Source organism: Limulus polyphemus, unplaced genomic scaffold, assembly GCF_000517525.1.
Source record: "Limulus polyphemus unplaced genomic scaffold, Limulus_polyphemus-2.1.2 Scaffold1848, whole genome shotgun sequence".
In the NCBI taxonomy this organism is placed as follows: domain Eukaryota; kingdom Metazoa; phylum Arthropoda; class Merostomata; order Xiphosura; family Limulidae; genus Limulus; species Limulus polyphemus.
The window spans coordinates 73,643-90,900 of NW_013667458.1; the positions used below are offsets into that span (position 1 = coordinate 73,643).

General features: G+C 28.4%; 1 protein-coding gene across 6 annotated transcripts in view; it reads left to right on the plus strand.

Annotated features, from left to right (window-relative positions):
- Positions 1 to 17,258, plus strand: part of LOC106465146 (AP-1 complex subunit gamma-1-like) — a 63,224-nt gene that overhangs the window by 22,495 nt on the left and 23,471 nt on the right. For all 6 annotated transcript variants that reach the window (XM_022392970.1, XM_022392969.1, XM_022392971.1 and 3 more), the window contains 6 exons: positions 4,411 to 4,491; positions 5,858 to 5,956; positions 7,293 to 7,348; positions 8,984 to 9,097; positions 11,816 to 11,956; positions 14,314 to 14,368. In XM_022392970.1, coding sequence (XP_022248678.1) covers positions 4,411 to 4,491; positions 5,858 to 5,956; positions 7,293 to 7,348; positions 8,984 to 9,097; positions 11,816 to 11,956; positions 14,314 to 14,368 — 546 coding nt within the window. The remainder of the gene's footprint in view (positions 1 to 4,410; positions 4,492 to 5,857; positions 5,957 to 7,292; positions 7,349 to 8,983; positions 9,098 to 11,815; positions 11,957 to 14,313; positions 14,369 to 17,258) is intronic.

Consider the following 17,258-nt stretch of genomic DNA (forward strand, 5'->3'; position numbering starts at 1 on the left):
TTTACCAAGAATTAATGGAATTTAATGTAAATTACTCATTATAATATAGATATTTACTCAGGCAAAGCATGATTTTTATAACTTCAATCTTATAAACCATAAACTAGAAAATAAGACCTACTTGCTGTGCGCACCTGTCACACCCTATCTTTCACAAACTGCTGATGTTTTATACTATATTATTTATAAACAATAGAAAGCCAAAGTTATAATCTATCAAATGATGTATTATATTACATTGTTTTCTGTACAGGGCATTGTCTGTTTCATCATTCAGTTTCAAATGTATTCTCAAAGGAATCATGTCTATGAGCTTAGCTGAACTTTTAATGGCTCTTATTGCATAATCAGAAACACAGAAAAATTATGGTAGTTGTAGGACATTCTTTGCTTTTTACATTTTATTACTCTATGTTCTTGGGTGCATTATTGAATTAAATAAAATATTGTTTAGTGTAGTCGTATCATTAGTAGAAAAAAGTAGGGTTAAGTTCATTTACATTTGACAATAACAATAAAAAAAAAGAAGACCAGATAAGTACTATATTTCTTGTTTTTAATGTGTATTCTTTATTTATTATTATAAAAAGTAACAAAATGTAAAAATTAGTAACTTATTAGTTAAGATAATGAAAAAAAACAAAAAACATTTTCATGAGGTACTGTTCGTGAGCAGATTGTTCCTTACATATGTTATTTTCTTTACCCTAACTCTAAACCCATTTGGTTAATAACCACCATAAAAAAAACGATAAATCTAAATTACCCTTTTTCTTTCTATAATGACAACAAATACTAACATAAAATTACAACAGTATTGTAACAGTTTACATCTGTTTACTCTTAACTTTATTGTTTTATTGCCCTTTGAAAAACATCTAACTAATAATCCTACCACTCAAGTTGTAAATCAATCAGCAAACATGCAGCTCATGTTACTGTATCGAATTACAAGATAAAATATAAAATTCTACTGAAAAAAAAAAGTTAGATATTTATTTAGGAGGTTTTAGAGATTATGCAAGTGAAAGTAGACATTTTTCAGATGAAAAGTATAAATCACTTTGCACTTAGAGCAGTCAACACCATGGCTGTATATTCTTGGACAAATGTTTAGTAAAAATACTTCATTAAAAATTCTGAGTTTTGTTTAATACATAAAACATATTGAAAGTTATAGTATGGAAACCCTGATGGTTACTTTGGAGTCATGAGGTTTGTGTAATTAACTGAGCCCATAGCGAGAGGGTTAATTACATCAAAAATTGTAGCTGTGCTCTTGTATGGGCTTTATACATCCTGGAGCATAATGTTTTTTTTGTGTGCTTTAGTGCTTAATCTAACTTATATGAAAGCCAGTGTCTATGTCATGTCACACTTGATTTCTTCAAATAGGAGGAATCATAAAAACCAAAATGTATTTATCCAGACAGAATAGTTCAGTTTCTGTCTGTACATTATGATTTTAGTGATGTGGGTGTAAGTGGGCCGTAAAGGTGTGTGTGTGTGTGACATGAAACCTTACAAGTGTAGTGAGTGCTGGTATAATAAGCCTAAAGTAAAGATGTAGTGTGGAATCACCTAGCCTATCGTGAAAGTAAAAATATTGATTCAGTTTTAAACTTAAATCTTTTCTGAATTAAGATATTTTCTATTTTATTACTAATGTTTTTAATAAAAAACAAACCTCTTTAATGAACAGAGACTCTAAATTAAGAAATCAACATGTGTTTTTCCAGTTTTGTTGTCTATACAATTAATTTTATACTTTCAGTATATAGACTAACAACAATATAAGGTTATACTTTTGTTGCTGAGCAACATTACATAAAAGCCATTATTGGAATGTAGTGTTACCAAAACACACTGGCTTTTCTGTATATTAGAAGTTGTTAATCTAACTGATTTTTACCGATAATTATTATATGAAGATGCCACAAATTCATTTCATGAATGATCTTAATTTTGATTGGCAACAAAGGAACTTACCGATGTTTGACTGCATCTACTGCACTTTTCTGCCTCTTTGTTGGTCAACTTTGATTTCACAAAATCTGTTTATTTCAGTTAGCTATGAAATGTGAGGTTAGGGTATACTATGGGGTGGAGGTGTTAGTACTTGCTCCGTCATTTTTGATGGGCTGTATGCTAGTATCGATATAATTAATACTCACACACTCAGTAATGATAGCATATTTTGCTGTTACAAAAATCTTTAATTTAAAAAGAGATATATTAATGAAAGGCAGAATTATAAACAGTGCATCCAAAAAAGTGAGAAAATACATTACCTAGAAATTTTTTTCTTTGCTTTACAACTTGTTAGAATATTCAAAAGTACACTGATGTACAAGTATGAGTTCCAGTAAACCTCAGTGAAAGGGGTTATTATTTTAAGTGTAAATGGTTATTTCTGTTGCAATTTTATGTTAAAGGATCATAACACATGTTGTAATACTGTTAGTGTTGTTTTTTTTTTGCAATATGTTCTGTAATCTACTTTGTACTTAGTTTTTTACACTATTTACTTTCTAGTAAATCAACCTTATTGTTATTTTTTTTAATATATATGCTTTATATTGAGTGGCTTGTTCATGATTTAAGGTGCTTTTAGGAGTGTTTCTTTTAATGTTGACACATAATATTAGTTCAAAAAGTTTAACTTTCATTTTCTTCTATTGCACAGAAATACTTTTAATTGTGTTTTTGAATGAAAATTGAAATTGCTGGAATTTAGTCACTTCTCAAAGGATTAATAACCTTGCACAGTTAATATTATTATTTTTCAACAATACATAAATGGGAACTGGAAGAAAATTATCATTTTTATGCACATAGATAAACCTAAAACTCAGCAAAGTGTTTAGTGGGTTATGGTATTAGATCTATATGTGCAAATTAATTTCTTAATACTTGAAGATGTCTTTGGCCTCATGTTCATATACTTGGCTACACCACTGATAAGTTCTAAAGTAAAGTGGAGCTGTTTTAATTATTTTGATTAACATGATGTAAGTTTTAGTTATGGAGAAATTATTGGTCTGATTATTCTGATAAAGGTTCTTGGGGCTGGGGATTATCTGGTGGTTTATGGCTCTCGACTTGCAATCAGAGGGTTGTAGGAATGAAACTCATCACCTGCTAGCTCTTTCAGCCATGGGGGGGTATTATCATCTGATGGTGAATCCCATTATTTGTTGATGAAACATATTTCAAGAGTTAGCATTGGGTAGTATTGACTAGCTGCCTTTCTTCTAGTCTGTCACTTCAAAATTAGAAATTATTAGTACAGATAGCCCTTGAGTAACTTTGCACAAAACTCAACAAACACGTGCTTGTATTTGAAATGTACCATCATGGCTAAAATACCAGTACTGCAGAGTTAAGTCATTATCTATTTAGACAAAAGAAAAGTTTGTGAAAATTTTCAGAGACAAACTCTTTTTAATATTCTGTTAACCCTTTAGCAATGGGCTTGGTATAAAATACATGTTTGTACATCTTAAGTATTTATACTATAACGTTTAATGCTGTGTATGTATCTTCACAAAATTTAGTAAACTTTTAGTAATGGTTCCAAGTCTTTGGTACATAAAAAAAAAATCAGATTTTTTAATGAAGCATTTTTACTAAAGATTTGTTTGTGAAAATATCGAGTCTGTTTCATTACTAGTCTGAGTGCGAAGTGATTTTCATGTCATGAATAAAAAACTATTCTTTGTCCCAAAAATCTCTAATCACCTTGCACTAAGACTAGTCAGCATCTAAGTCAGAGTGACTGAGTAAGTTCTGAAACAAATTTTTAGTAAAAATACTTTTAATAATGTATTTTTAGTAAAAATACATTATTAAAAAGTATGTCTTTTTGTGTACAACACACTTGTAATGTTTACTAAAAGCCCAGCCTACCAAATTTTGTGAAAATGCTCTTAGTAAATCCAGAATTATAGTAAACATTGTTATATGCAACTTCATATATAGGGTTAATGGCTATGCATTTTCAACTGGCTCTTTAACATGATGGCTTTTTGTACTCTTTTCTTACTATGTGATGACACATTGTGTACTACTGATACTTTTTGTTTTTACAAATTATATAACAAAAACTGTTGAGTCAGAATCAAAACATGAAACAGAGTACCCAACCCTCACTTGAATAGAGATATTTTTATTAGACTATAACTATCATTAAAGGCTTCAAGATATGTGCACAGTTCCTGTAGATTTAAGCTGCACCATGAAGATGTAGGTTGCCATATCTACATGAAACAATTCTGCAGTCAGATATCTGAATTTGAGCATGCCTTAAATATTGCATGTACTTTGTATAAAGGTTAATAGTGTTGGTTTGTGTATTTTTTATTCAGTGTAACCTTTTTTTTTATTGAACGTTACTCTTGTTTTTTTCAGGTGAAAATTTTGAGACTGCTTAGAGTGTTAGGAAAACAGGATGATGAAGCCAGTGAAATTATGAATGACATTTTGGCACAAGTATTCTTTTCTTGCTGCATTTATTTAGTTGTGTTAGGATATATGAAAATAATTTGTGAAAATTTTTAACACCTTTATTTAACTGTAATAATCATTTTGTTGTTATCTTTTCTTGAGTATGTGGTAATCTGGGACATATAACTGGGAAAATATGTTACCTTTTTACAAGCATAGATATCAAAATGATTGACTGTAAAATATTTGTTAGGATTCATTCACAGTTTTTGGCATTTTCATGAGTGCTCAAAACATGCTTTTTTTTTGAGACTCTGCATACACAAAAAATAGTGAAGTTATTGAATATTAGTCATTATAAATAGAGTATTGGGAAACAGAAGTGAGGTGTTTAAATCTACAAGTTTGCCAGAGTTGCTGCTGGTCAACACTTTTGCAAGTTATTTATTAGTAGCAAACAACAATGTCCTCTCAAGGTTTTTTAAAAGCCTACATATCTCTTAACCCCCCCCCCCCATAATATACTTTGTACACTCATGAAAGTGTCAGAAATTATGAATGACCCCTTAATATATTTAGTAATTTATAATTTTACTTGAATGTCACGACACTAAACAAACACTCCATGAATGTTTGCTGCTCATTTTGTGATCAGTGTCAAGAAAATATTGGGACAATGAATTGGTTATTAAACTCGTACACATCTTGTCTTATTGCCAGTCACCTTGAAAATTTGTTAATGAAAATTTAATTTTAAACATAAGCAACTTTTATACTGGTGAAGGAGGAGGAACAAAGAGATAAATCATGTTCACTTGATAGTAAAGAAAATATTATCTAATCTAGATTAAAACAGAGAAAATAACCAAATGTTGACTGCAGAATGTGAGAATTATTGGTAATTATGGTTCTTCATTAAAAAAACAAACAAGTGATTTACAAACGAATTTATATAGTAATCATTAATGTGCAGAACTGGAAAATTTTTCAGTTTTGTTTTTGTTAATTAATATTTACTGTAAATAAGTATCATTTCCTTAAATAAATTCCAAATATCCAACCCAAATTACCAAAGTTTTAGTTTTTATAGTTTTGGTGAACTGTTAAAAATATTTCAAAATCAAATACATTTTTCGTGGCACTTGAGTTTTTATTTAAATTTTTTTCTGTTTGGAGCATATTTAAACTTTGTAGTAGGTAACTTTTTAAAAATATATTCCATCTTTTTCTAAAAATTAATTATGCCAGTAGAAATTGTTTTAGGGACTAGTGTTGTTCAAAACTAATTTGTATTTTATTTATTTTGTAGAAGAATTTTAAAGATTTTTTAAAACAAGTATAATAGGATTTTCAAAGCTGCATATACCAAAATTACATGTAAATTTGTATATGTTTTTGTGCTGATTTTTAGGTAGCTACAAATACAGAAACAAGTAAAAATGTAGGCAATGCTATCCTATATGAAACCGTCTTATCTATAATGGGAATCAAATCTGAGAGTGGTTTAAGGGTAAGTATAGTGTTCATATATGATAAACTAAGCAAAAAGTACAAATTTCTGATTATCGTAGACTTCTTTCATGCTTATAAATAAGTAACTTCAGTGTTAGATGGCTACTGAACCTAAAAAAAGTCTTTGGTAAGGCTTCTTTTTATTAACCATGAATGATGTATAAATGTGCTATAAATAAATTTAGTACCATAGAAATTTTTAATTTCTCAAATTTTTGTAGTGTAACAGAACATTAGAATACTGATATTCAATATTTATGAGATACCAAGTGTCCGTTTAGTTGGTTTTGAATGTAACAAGCATAGAGTTAGTTCTTGTTATATAATGTATTATATTAAAAGTACAAATCACAAAAATTAATGTTTTGTTCATAAAATTATTTCAACCACTAAACACAGGTTCATGTAGTTAGATATAGTGATCACTGCACTTATCACAATAACTTTACTTGAGTGATGTTGATGAATAGTGATTGTTATATTGGATGTTTAATTCTTGTAGAACCAACTAGACATTTGATGATACATAGTGGTAAAACTACTTGCTATAAAAAAAAAGCAACACTAATCTACATTTAGAAGACCAGTATTTATTTGTTAATATGCATTTATTTCTCAATTTCTGGCTGACATTTCACTGTTGCAAACACCCTGTGGAGCTTCTCTATTAGTTTTGATGGCAGTATTGGTCAGGATATTAACTGACCAGTATGTTTGAAAGTATTGAATCTGTCTGAAACATTAAGATAATATAAAGAAGTGGCAGAAAAGTGTGAGTGTTAACTTTGAACATAATAAGTAAAACTTCTTATTAAAATCTTAGTTGGTGGCTGAGAGAAATGTATCTCAAGGTTTTCCTTGGCCATATCGAGTTGGTTGAAATTGTAAGAAAAAAAAACAACTTATAAGTATAAAAAACTAAAAGAAGTTAAATGAAATTTTGTTTCTTAGAGAAAATATCTGAAATTTGAAGTTGGCAATATTTTAAAGAATGTGAAAAAACAAAGTAAAATTTAAGTTTTTTTTAATGATAGGCATATATAATTGTACATGGATTGTCTCGGAAAGGAATGACCCAAAGTTCAAGATAGCTGTGTGTTGATATAAGGCTGTATTTGCATTTAATATGCTGATGGACACAAAGTTGATAAGTCGAGTACCAAAATTTCTTGTTATATGTAGTTTTTATTTATGTAGATGTTACTTTATCATTATAAAGTCCCTTATAATGTTCTGTTTGTTGTTGTGTTTAGGTATAACTATCAGTACAGAAGGGGTGAACTTGACTAGCTGTTTTAACCATTCCAAACTTAAGCTTATTACTTTTGTTTCAGGTGTTGGGAGTAAATATATTAGGAAGGTTTTTGCTGAATATTGACAAAAATATAAGGTATGCCATATTAGATTTTTTAGAATGTGTTTTCTTTCCAAGTTCAATATTTCATTGGTTTGCTCTCAGATAAAGTAATCTTATGTATATTTTTATGGTAAAATAAACAAACAGATCTTTGTTTTGATTTCTCAGTAATCTATAATAAAAAGGATTTTTAGCTATTGAAAGAATAAGGGTTTTAGTAACATTTTTTATAAATTATAAAACATTTCTGTTATTAAATATAAACTCCAGAACCTAATAAAATTAAATTGTTTATGGCTTATGGAAAATAAAATTTATGACCATTTTTATTTTTGTTCACGGCATAAAAAAAGAACGTAAGATGACTAACTTGTTTATTGTACAAATGACTTTAAGCATATTTGTTATACAATTTTTATATACTTATATTTGCTGAGAATAGGAAATTCTGAGTTAATGTCATCATAGTATATTAAAGGCTATGTGGTACATTAACATTTTTGAAGAAAATGATTAGAAAATGTTAGTTTATGAACTTCAAATTTAATAAATAGTATGTTTGTGCAAAGTAATTTTAATCAGCCTTTGTTATAAATTGAACAGTTTTTGCTTGAGTTTAGGATTGCAGTTGATTTGTTGAAGTTTGTAATGTTAAAAATTTTAAGGGTCTCTAATTTTACATGTCATAAACTTGGTGAAGTTTGTTTTCATCAGTAATTTGTATTAGATAATTTGAATTAAAGATTTGCTATGTCTTGATACAAATAGTCTGCCACAGCATTTTGAATTATTCATACTGAATGAAACACCTTAAATTTACTTTAGGTGGGTGATAGTACTTCTTCAAAATGTGTTCAACAATGGTTTTTCTCTCATTAAACTATTAAGCAAGATTTAGTCTTTCATTCAGTAATTTCTTTTATAAATGGTTAATGAGGATGGTTATATGTTAGATCAGATGTTTAGTGTTGAAATAATGTTTTGTTTAAAAGTTAGGCTGAGTGTGGCCCAATGGTTAATACACTGGACTGTGAATTTGGGGTTCTGGGTATGTTTTAAGAGAGATAATAAAATCTCACTGTCTGATTAGAGTAGCCCAACAGTTGGTAATGTTGACTATCTGCCATCCCTCTAACTTATCACTTCAAAATTAACTAGTGCAGATGGCCCTCAAGTAGTTTTGTGCAAAATCAAAAAACATTTAAAGTCTTTCTATCTCTCACTGATTATGATTCTAGAAATAATGTTGCTCAAAAGTGACGTTATTTTGATGATGAATCTGTGAATAGTCTTCATTCAAGAATTTTATTGATAAGGGTAATGATTATAAAAATAGCCTTTCAGTTAAAAATTGTTTCTTTACGTTAACATTTTGAAGATGGTGGGTAGATTTTGGAATGGGAATTTTTTTAACATTTGATTATGATTCCATGAATATTTATCAATTAACATTTTTTCTGGTATTGGATTTTGCTCTAGTTATAAATTACCAGTTTAAAGTTATTTGATACAGTGGCTAGTGGTTGTGGGAATAGTTCAGGTAAAACAACTTGTTTGTGTTTGTGAGTACTTCAGTAAAGGATGTTCTTTTTAAAGTACTAGCTTATCAACTAATTTTTAGCTCTTTTTGATAATGATTCTAAATTAAAAGTTATAAAATTGTTGCAGATATGTGGCCTTGAATACCTTACTTCAGACGGTGAACGTGGATAATGGAGCTGTGCAGAGACATCGGAACACGGTTCTGGACTGTTTGAAAGATCCTGATGTGTCTATACAAAGGTATTTCAATGCTATTTATATATACACTGAATATGTTTAAATAATTTGAAACATAATATGACTTTCATATTAGTAACATTAAGACATATTAACTGCTAGATCAAATACACAAATATTTTGAATCCCAAATCTAATATGCCAATTTAATATATTTCAAATAAGCCACTATATTACAACCTATGCATAAGGTGGAGTCAAAGTATGCATATCACAACTTTTTTTTTTACAGTTACATTTAAAATTTATTTAAGCAATTTTATTGTCAATGTGTGTTGATAAACTTGGCATCAAAACATAGTTTATAATTCAAATTTTAAATATTGTACAAGTTTTAATTTCTTAATTGCAAAAGGAAATATTTAAGTAGTTCTCAATCTTCATTTCCTTGTATCATATGACACTTCTTTGCTCAAAATGGTCAATTTTAGATTTTATTTTTTACCTCTATATGACCTGAGTTTATTACAAAGTGTACACTTATAGTATAGACACTGTTGAGCCATAATGTAAATTAATTCTGTCTTACAAAAAATGTCAGTAATTATTTTATGACATTTGTTATTGAACTATTTATAATCAAGAAGAAGAAAAGATTTTAATTTACTGAACTGTCTATGAGCCCTGCATGTTCTGATGACAGGTTTTGAATTATTTGGTCTAATTTTCATTATTTGAATTGTGCAGATGACCTTGACCAGTTAACAAAGTTTTTTAGCTCATTTAAAACTTAGTTAGAAATCCAGTTAAATTTACAGTAGTTTTAGGACATTCTATTTTTGTGTATGATAATATTTTGTGTTCTAATATCTGCATTTGAAATAAATATAAATTATTTTATGTACTACAAATGTTGTTAAAAAAGAAGTTATATTTTGTTTGGGGTGTGAAAGCAAAAAAACAAAAAAATCCAGACTTGAGTACTAAATTTCTTTTTTTTTTAAATGTACGTTTCTTATTTATTGTTATAAAATTTACTAAAATATAAAAATTAAAAAATTATTTAAGAAAACTTAAATGAAACAAAAATTAAATAAAGTACTCTGATAGCATGAGCACATCACAAGATATGAATGTGTAATTCAAGTGAAGTCAGACTGATTCCATAAATAGTCAGATCTTTGGTAAAAATAATCTAAAAATCTGATTTATTATATACAACAGACTTGTATTGTGTACTAAAAGCTTTTCAAATTTCATGAATAAAACAGGTAGTAAATACAAAATGACAGTAAAGGAAAGGGGACTGGTGCAATGCATCAGTGCCGTGCTGTACATGTAGGGTTAAATGTGTTTACTTTTCATGCGTATGTGGAAATTAAGAATTTGTGATGCTTTAAATTTTGTGATATTCCATATAGTTAATACATAGAGTTGTGCAATTGATTTCTTGTGATAGATATAAATATATGTATATTATGAAGTTCACCAAGCAAACAAGAGCATTAAACTCCTGTAATAGAGAAATGGAGTTTGTTGAAAAGTCTGGGAATCAGATTGTTGATATAGTTAATATTTTATCAGATCAGTAATCTTGATCAGTTGATATTTTAGCATTTAAATGACTTCTTTGGAAAAATTGTATTATTGGAATATTTCTTTTGGTATTTCTTTTATTTTAGACTGAATTGATCTTTAAAAAATATTTAATAGATAGTGCTTAGTAGTTGTTTAGAAACTTGTCTCATGATATTATAAATGTATTACAGAAAAAGTTGATAAATAAATTAGGTGGATTTAAAATCAAACCATTTTTTATGCTGCATTACATTTAAAAATGTTATGAATCAAAGGTTTAGTGATTAAATGTTCTTTTAATTATTTAAAAATGTATACTGATTGAAAATTGAAGATTTTGAAATACACATTTTTTGTTCATTTTACTTAGTAGAGTTCCTGAGCTAGGTGAAGTTTCTGAGTTACAGTTGCTGTTTCTTATCTCTAGGAGAATTCTATAATTACATGAAGTTTCTGAATTATAACGTACTGTATTTACTTTGTGTAGGAGAGCTCTGGAACTATGTGATGTTACTGAGTTATAACGTATTATGTTTAGTTTGTGGAAGAGAGATCTGGAACTATGCGATGTTACTGAGTTATAACATATGTTTATTTTGTGTAGGAGAGCTCTGGAACTATGTGATGTTACTGAGTTATAACTTATTATGTTTAGTTTGTGTAGGAGAGCTCTGGAACTATGTGAAGTTACTGAGTTATAACTTATTATGTTTAGTTTGTGTAGGAGAGCTCTGGAACTATGTGAAGTTACTGAGTTATAACTTATTATGTTTATTTTGTGTAGGAGAGCTCTGGAACTATGTGATGTTACTGAGTTATAACTTATTGTGTTTATTTTGTGTAGGAGAGCTCTGGAACTAAGTGATGTTACTGAGTTATAACTTATTAGGTTTAGTTTGTGTAGGAGAGCTCTGGAACTATGTGAAGTTACTGAGTTATAACTTATTATGTTTAGTTTGTGTAGGAGAGATCTGGAACTATGTGATGTTACTGAGTTATAACTTAATATGTTTAGTTTGTATAGGAGAGATCTGGAACTATGTGATGTTACTGAGTTATAACTTATTATATTTAGTTTGTGTAGGAGAGATCTGGAACTATGTGATGTTACTGAGTTATAACTTAATATGTTTAGTTTGTATAGGAGAGATCTGGAACTATGTGATGTTACTGAGTTATAATTTATTGTTTCTCTTTTTCTAGGAGAGCAATGGAACTGTGTTTTGCTCTCATCAACTCTAATAACATTAGAACTGTTACCAAAGACCTCTTGTCATTTATCGAAAGTGCTGGTCCTGAGTCAAAAGCAATTTGCTCCTCCAAACTGTTTGTCGCAGCAGAAGTGTAAGATAAGGCTTCGGGAATATTTAATAAACTACGTGTTCTCTAATGGTAGCTTTTTAGTTGAAAATACTTCAGGGTTTTAATAAATATTAATTTGTATTAAATGATAGGTAAGATAGTTTAAGGGTACATTTAAAACCCATAGTTATTCCATATTAACATAATTTTGCAAACTCTTCATAAAAAGTTAATTAGTTTTTTTTAAAACAAACTTTATACAAATTCAAAATTAAAACTAGAGTTTATTTTACATATGTTGTTTGATACCATAAATTTTCAGATGTAGTCACTTGTTTCAGACCATGATATTTTCAGAGTGATTTTTTGTACATACACAACGTTGGAAGGTATGTGTTTAATGTAGAACATTGATTTCTACAAAATTAAATAAGTGTATCTAGAGTATGATTATTGGATTTTTTGCCAAAATAATTTTCTGTATATTTGGAACTTTGATTACAAATTTCAATCGACTGATTTTACCCTTTGTTCAGAAGTTTTGCAAGATTTTTTTTTCCAATACCTAACATTAGTTTTGTATATTTAGTCAATTGAAATTCTTTGATTAAACTATAAAAAGAAAAAAAGTGGCACAAATGTAAAAATTGGATAAATATTTTGTTGTGAAACATTTTAGAGGCAGTGAATGAAATTCGTCCAAAAGTAAGAGCTCATTCTAGCTATTTTTAGCAGCATATATATTTTTTTTTCCCTGAAAAATTTTGCTGTACGAATGGATTCATGGACCCAAGTGGTAATGAAAGGATTAATATATTTATATTCTGTATAAATTTCTGATATTCTAAATTTGTATTCAATTTTTGTAAGATTGAAAAGTTCCAAAATATGTCAGAGGAGGCAGACATCTCTTAAAGGTGGGGGTTGACTAGGTTTGAGTATTAAGACCAGGTGGGATATTTACTTGAAAAAGAGACTGACTCAAAACTTTTCAGTACACTTATAATGCATAATATTATTAAAGACTACTTGAAGAATTGCAATGACTTTGTACTACGAGAAAGTTATTACCATGAATATGTTACATGACAGTGTCAATACAATTTGTGATGGAATGTCAAAATATTATTTTTCTTGTGTTTTGATACTGGGAGAAGTTTCATCAATGTACGATGTGGTGGTGATAGCACAATTCACCAGTACTACGGATGGTGTCAATTCAACAACAAATGATTATGTTACGAACAAGATAACACATTTTCAATATGATAAATCAAAAAGGTGTAAGCTCAAATTAAATTGCATTGTAACAACATTGTTTATAATTTAATGGTTTTCTGTAAGTTGAAATAAGTAAGGTACAAGATTAGTCTTCATCAAGAAGATAGCTTTTCTGTATATTTTTTCAGCATTAAATTTCTAAGCACTAATGCATTAAAAGTCTGATAAATTAATTGTGAAGATCCAAAATATTTTCAAAGTTTATTGAATTCAAGAACATTTGTTCATCTGGGATGAGTAACAATGTTGCCTGCAGTTAAGAAGACTTTCACTTGAGTAGCAAACCGATTAAGGTAGATTCTAGCAAAAATTAAGATTGACATTTTAATGCAGAGATCAGCTTTGCTAGGATGCTGGTGGGTGCTATGCTTCAATGGTCATTGTTTTTGATGAGTCCATGTGTCATGAGATATACAATACGGTGGTCATGATACGATGTGTATCATGGGGTAATAAATTGTAATGTATCAGTGTATTGGATAATAATTATGATAGCTTATGTTGGATTTATAAGAGGTGAGAAATATTATGATATTGTTATATTGTAAACATCGTATCACAGTACATATCATATTGTGACCCGTGTCTAGTAAAAACCTTTCTGTTGTGAGAAAGGGTCTATTGAAATAATTAAGAGTATATTATAAAGACTAATAAATAATAGACTGTGTAATGTAAATTATATATTTTTCTTAGGTATGTGATTGAGTTACACTTGACAAACTAATAATCAGGATTTTAAACTCCCTCTATTCACTTTCAAATTTTTTCATTTTGTTTTATTTGACTTTCAGAATATTCTTTTTCTTCTGTATACAACTTATCTTCTGAATATTTTAAAATAGTTTTATATTTTTCTGATTTAGTGTATCTATAACACTTGAAAAGCATGGGTATCAGAGTTAAAAAGACTGTAATCTGAGTACTTTGGGAAGAAATATGTAGTATCTGAAAGTTATTTTAATTTTACTAGATATGAAGTATTTTATGTATCTTAGAACATGTGAATCTTTGATTAACTTTGATATCAGAGCTTATAAAAAGATAATATAGCCAAAGATCTGCAAATGTTTTATTTTTCTGCCTCAAATACACAGTTTGCTATTTTCCTTTTGCAGACATGCTCCAACAAAAAGGTGGCATATAGACACAATGATTAAAGTTCTAACACTGGTAAGTTTTAATATATATGTGCACAGTTTTCCATCCACGTTTTTTACTAAGTTTGTAATAGAGTCATGTCTTAATCTTGTAGTGCAAAGTGACAGAAATGAATAATTCAATATCCTAATAATCATGAGAAAAAAAAAGATTCCAGAAAGAAAATAAAAAATTTATGTGATAATTATTAATATTTTCTTTCAATAGACAAAGTTTTATGAATACATAAACCATACAGCAAACAGTAGAGGATGGTAGGACATAACATTATTGAAAGAGATAACTTTATACAACACTTTGTATAAATACTTAATTCAAAGTCAACTTTTACTATTTTTCTTCATTTTTATATAAACCATGTAATGATTGTATTAAAGATTAGAAACAAAAACTGTGTTTGTTCTGGCTGTATGCTGAAATGGTAGCAGTTATTGAGTAGGATATACTAATTTGACTGATGAATATATGCAAATAGAATGATGTTTTTATTGTCAAAGATTGAAAGTCTCAAATTTTATATTATACAAAAATAGACTTTCAAACTCAATGCACCATCTTTCAAATTAACTCTCCATATATGAGCTCAGTCATTTTTTACCAGTCTTGTAACAATCATGAAACTTGACATATTGTAACTTTTAATGTAGTAAATGTATTTTTAGAAACATTTAGTAAATTTTACAAGTAGTTTTGTAAAACAGATTTTTTATGTATTTTTACTAAAGTCTTAGTGTAAGGTGATTTTCATATTAAGGTTAAAAATACTTTTATTCATATTTACAGTTTCAGATTTCATTTGCACAACCTTTAGAACCTCCTAAATAAATATCAAAAGTTTCTTTTTGTTTCAGTAAAAACTATATTTAACTGTTATTGTTTCTAAATAACATTTTTACTCTTTCTAGAATACTGCATATTGTTACAGACAATTACCACTATTTATTCTTACAGCCAAATCTAATTTAGATTTATTGCTTTGCTGCCACTTAGATTAGTGCCAAAACAAATTATTACAGTGGAGAAGCTTTTTTGTAAACATGTTATTGAGTTTACCAGCATGTTGAAGTGATCTTGGCAATAACAAACTATCAAATTGATACAAAATAACTCACAGCTAATCTCATAAAGAAAGTAGTAACTTAAATTTTTTTCTATTGGTTATAATTAATCTAGTAGCAAATACCAAAGAGAATTATTCATATTTTTTAAAGTCAGTATGTGATAGTAGGGTGTGGCATGCGAGTTTCAGTTTATGGGATATAACTCACTAAAGTAAAAATAGATGCTATAAATTTTCATTTTATCTCTGGGATGTCTAATGTATAAATGTGTAAGCCCTTAGAAACTTGGAAAATAATAGAGGGGTGTAAAGAATTTCTTAAAAGGGTCATTCGGAACAAAGAAAGTCACATGATACATAAATTTTTCCTTTTGAAATTAAAAAATCAAAACTTATATTGAAATTTGAATTACAAATTATCGTTTGATACAAAGTTTATTGACACTGGCTGATAGTAAAGTAGTTTAGTTAAATTTTGAGTGCAACTCTATAAAAAGGTGATGCTCCAAAACCTTTTTCTGTGAAACTATACAACTATACAACTAGCAATGTTTACTAGAATTTTGAATTTAGTATGTGCATCTTAACACAATTTGGTAAGCTGTTAATAAATGTTACAAGTATGTTGCACAAACAAAAAAACAGAATTATTTAGTTAAGTATTTTTACTAAAGATTTATCTGTGAATTTACTGAGTCAGTCTGGCCCACACACTGACTAGTCTGAGTGCAAGATGGTTTTCATTTTAAGAATGAAAATACTTTTTTTCATCATACAAATTTCATATTTTTTTACACAACCTCTAGAATCTCTTAAGTGAATATCAAGTTTTTTTTAGTAAAACTTTATATTTTATCTTTTATTTTCTCTACCCTAAAACTGATTGTAGCAAAAGTTGAAAATTATGAAATAAAATCAAAAGTACATTTTTTTTACTCTAGATTATAACAGACAGTTATAGAAACTTGTCCTAGAGAGCCTCAAACTCATAACAGTTCAAATATGTTTTCATTTAATTTTATTGTTTTATTGCTATTTGAACCATGTCTAAGTTGCATAACAAAGCAATGAATCACCAGTGAGAGCTTAGTACAAGTTACTGTATACAAACTAATGAATTATGTGATGGATGGCAGTTCACACGCATTCTTCATGGAGAAATTCATTTATTTAATTTTTTTATTTCAGTTTTCACATCTAAAGTAATAAGTTTCTAATTTTTAAATTATAAAGAAGAAGGAAGTACTGTAAATCTGCTTTTATTACACTATTTTTTACTCTATAACTGTGTCAAAAATGATCAGATTTTGATGAAATTTGGTGGATATATGTAGAATATTATTCCTCATTGTCCTGCCAAAAATGATCCATGTCTGTTGATAATGACAGACATACTGACAGATTTTTGTACTTTTTTGAGGATCGAATATGATCAATGCTGAGTGGCAGATGCTTGCTCTCTACTGAGTGCTCCTCTTATTGCTTCAGTTTTTGCATAATAATTAAACTGTAAAAAGGATTTTCAGATAATCTTTTAAATCAAGATTTCAATGAGGTAGGTTGACAAGTAATAAGTCTGCTCGAAATTTCATATTTTTTAGAGTAATATACATCTTAGTTACTAAGCTGGATAAATTATAGTGGAATTCTGTGGTATTAATGTAGTAATTTGTGATTTTTTAGTTATTCAAATGTACATATAAAACCTAAAAAAAAAAAATTTTGTTTAATATCCTCCACGTGCAAAAGTTTTGAAGGCTTAGCAACTTACATGAAGCAGCAACCGAGTACAAAAGTCATAACTAGAAGAGATAATTGTTTGCTTTACTTCTTTATTTACTG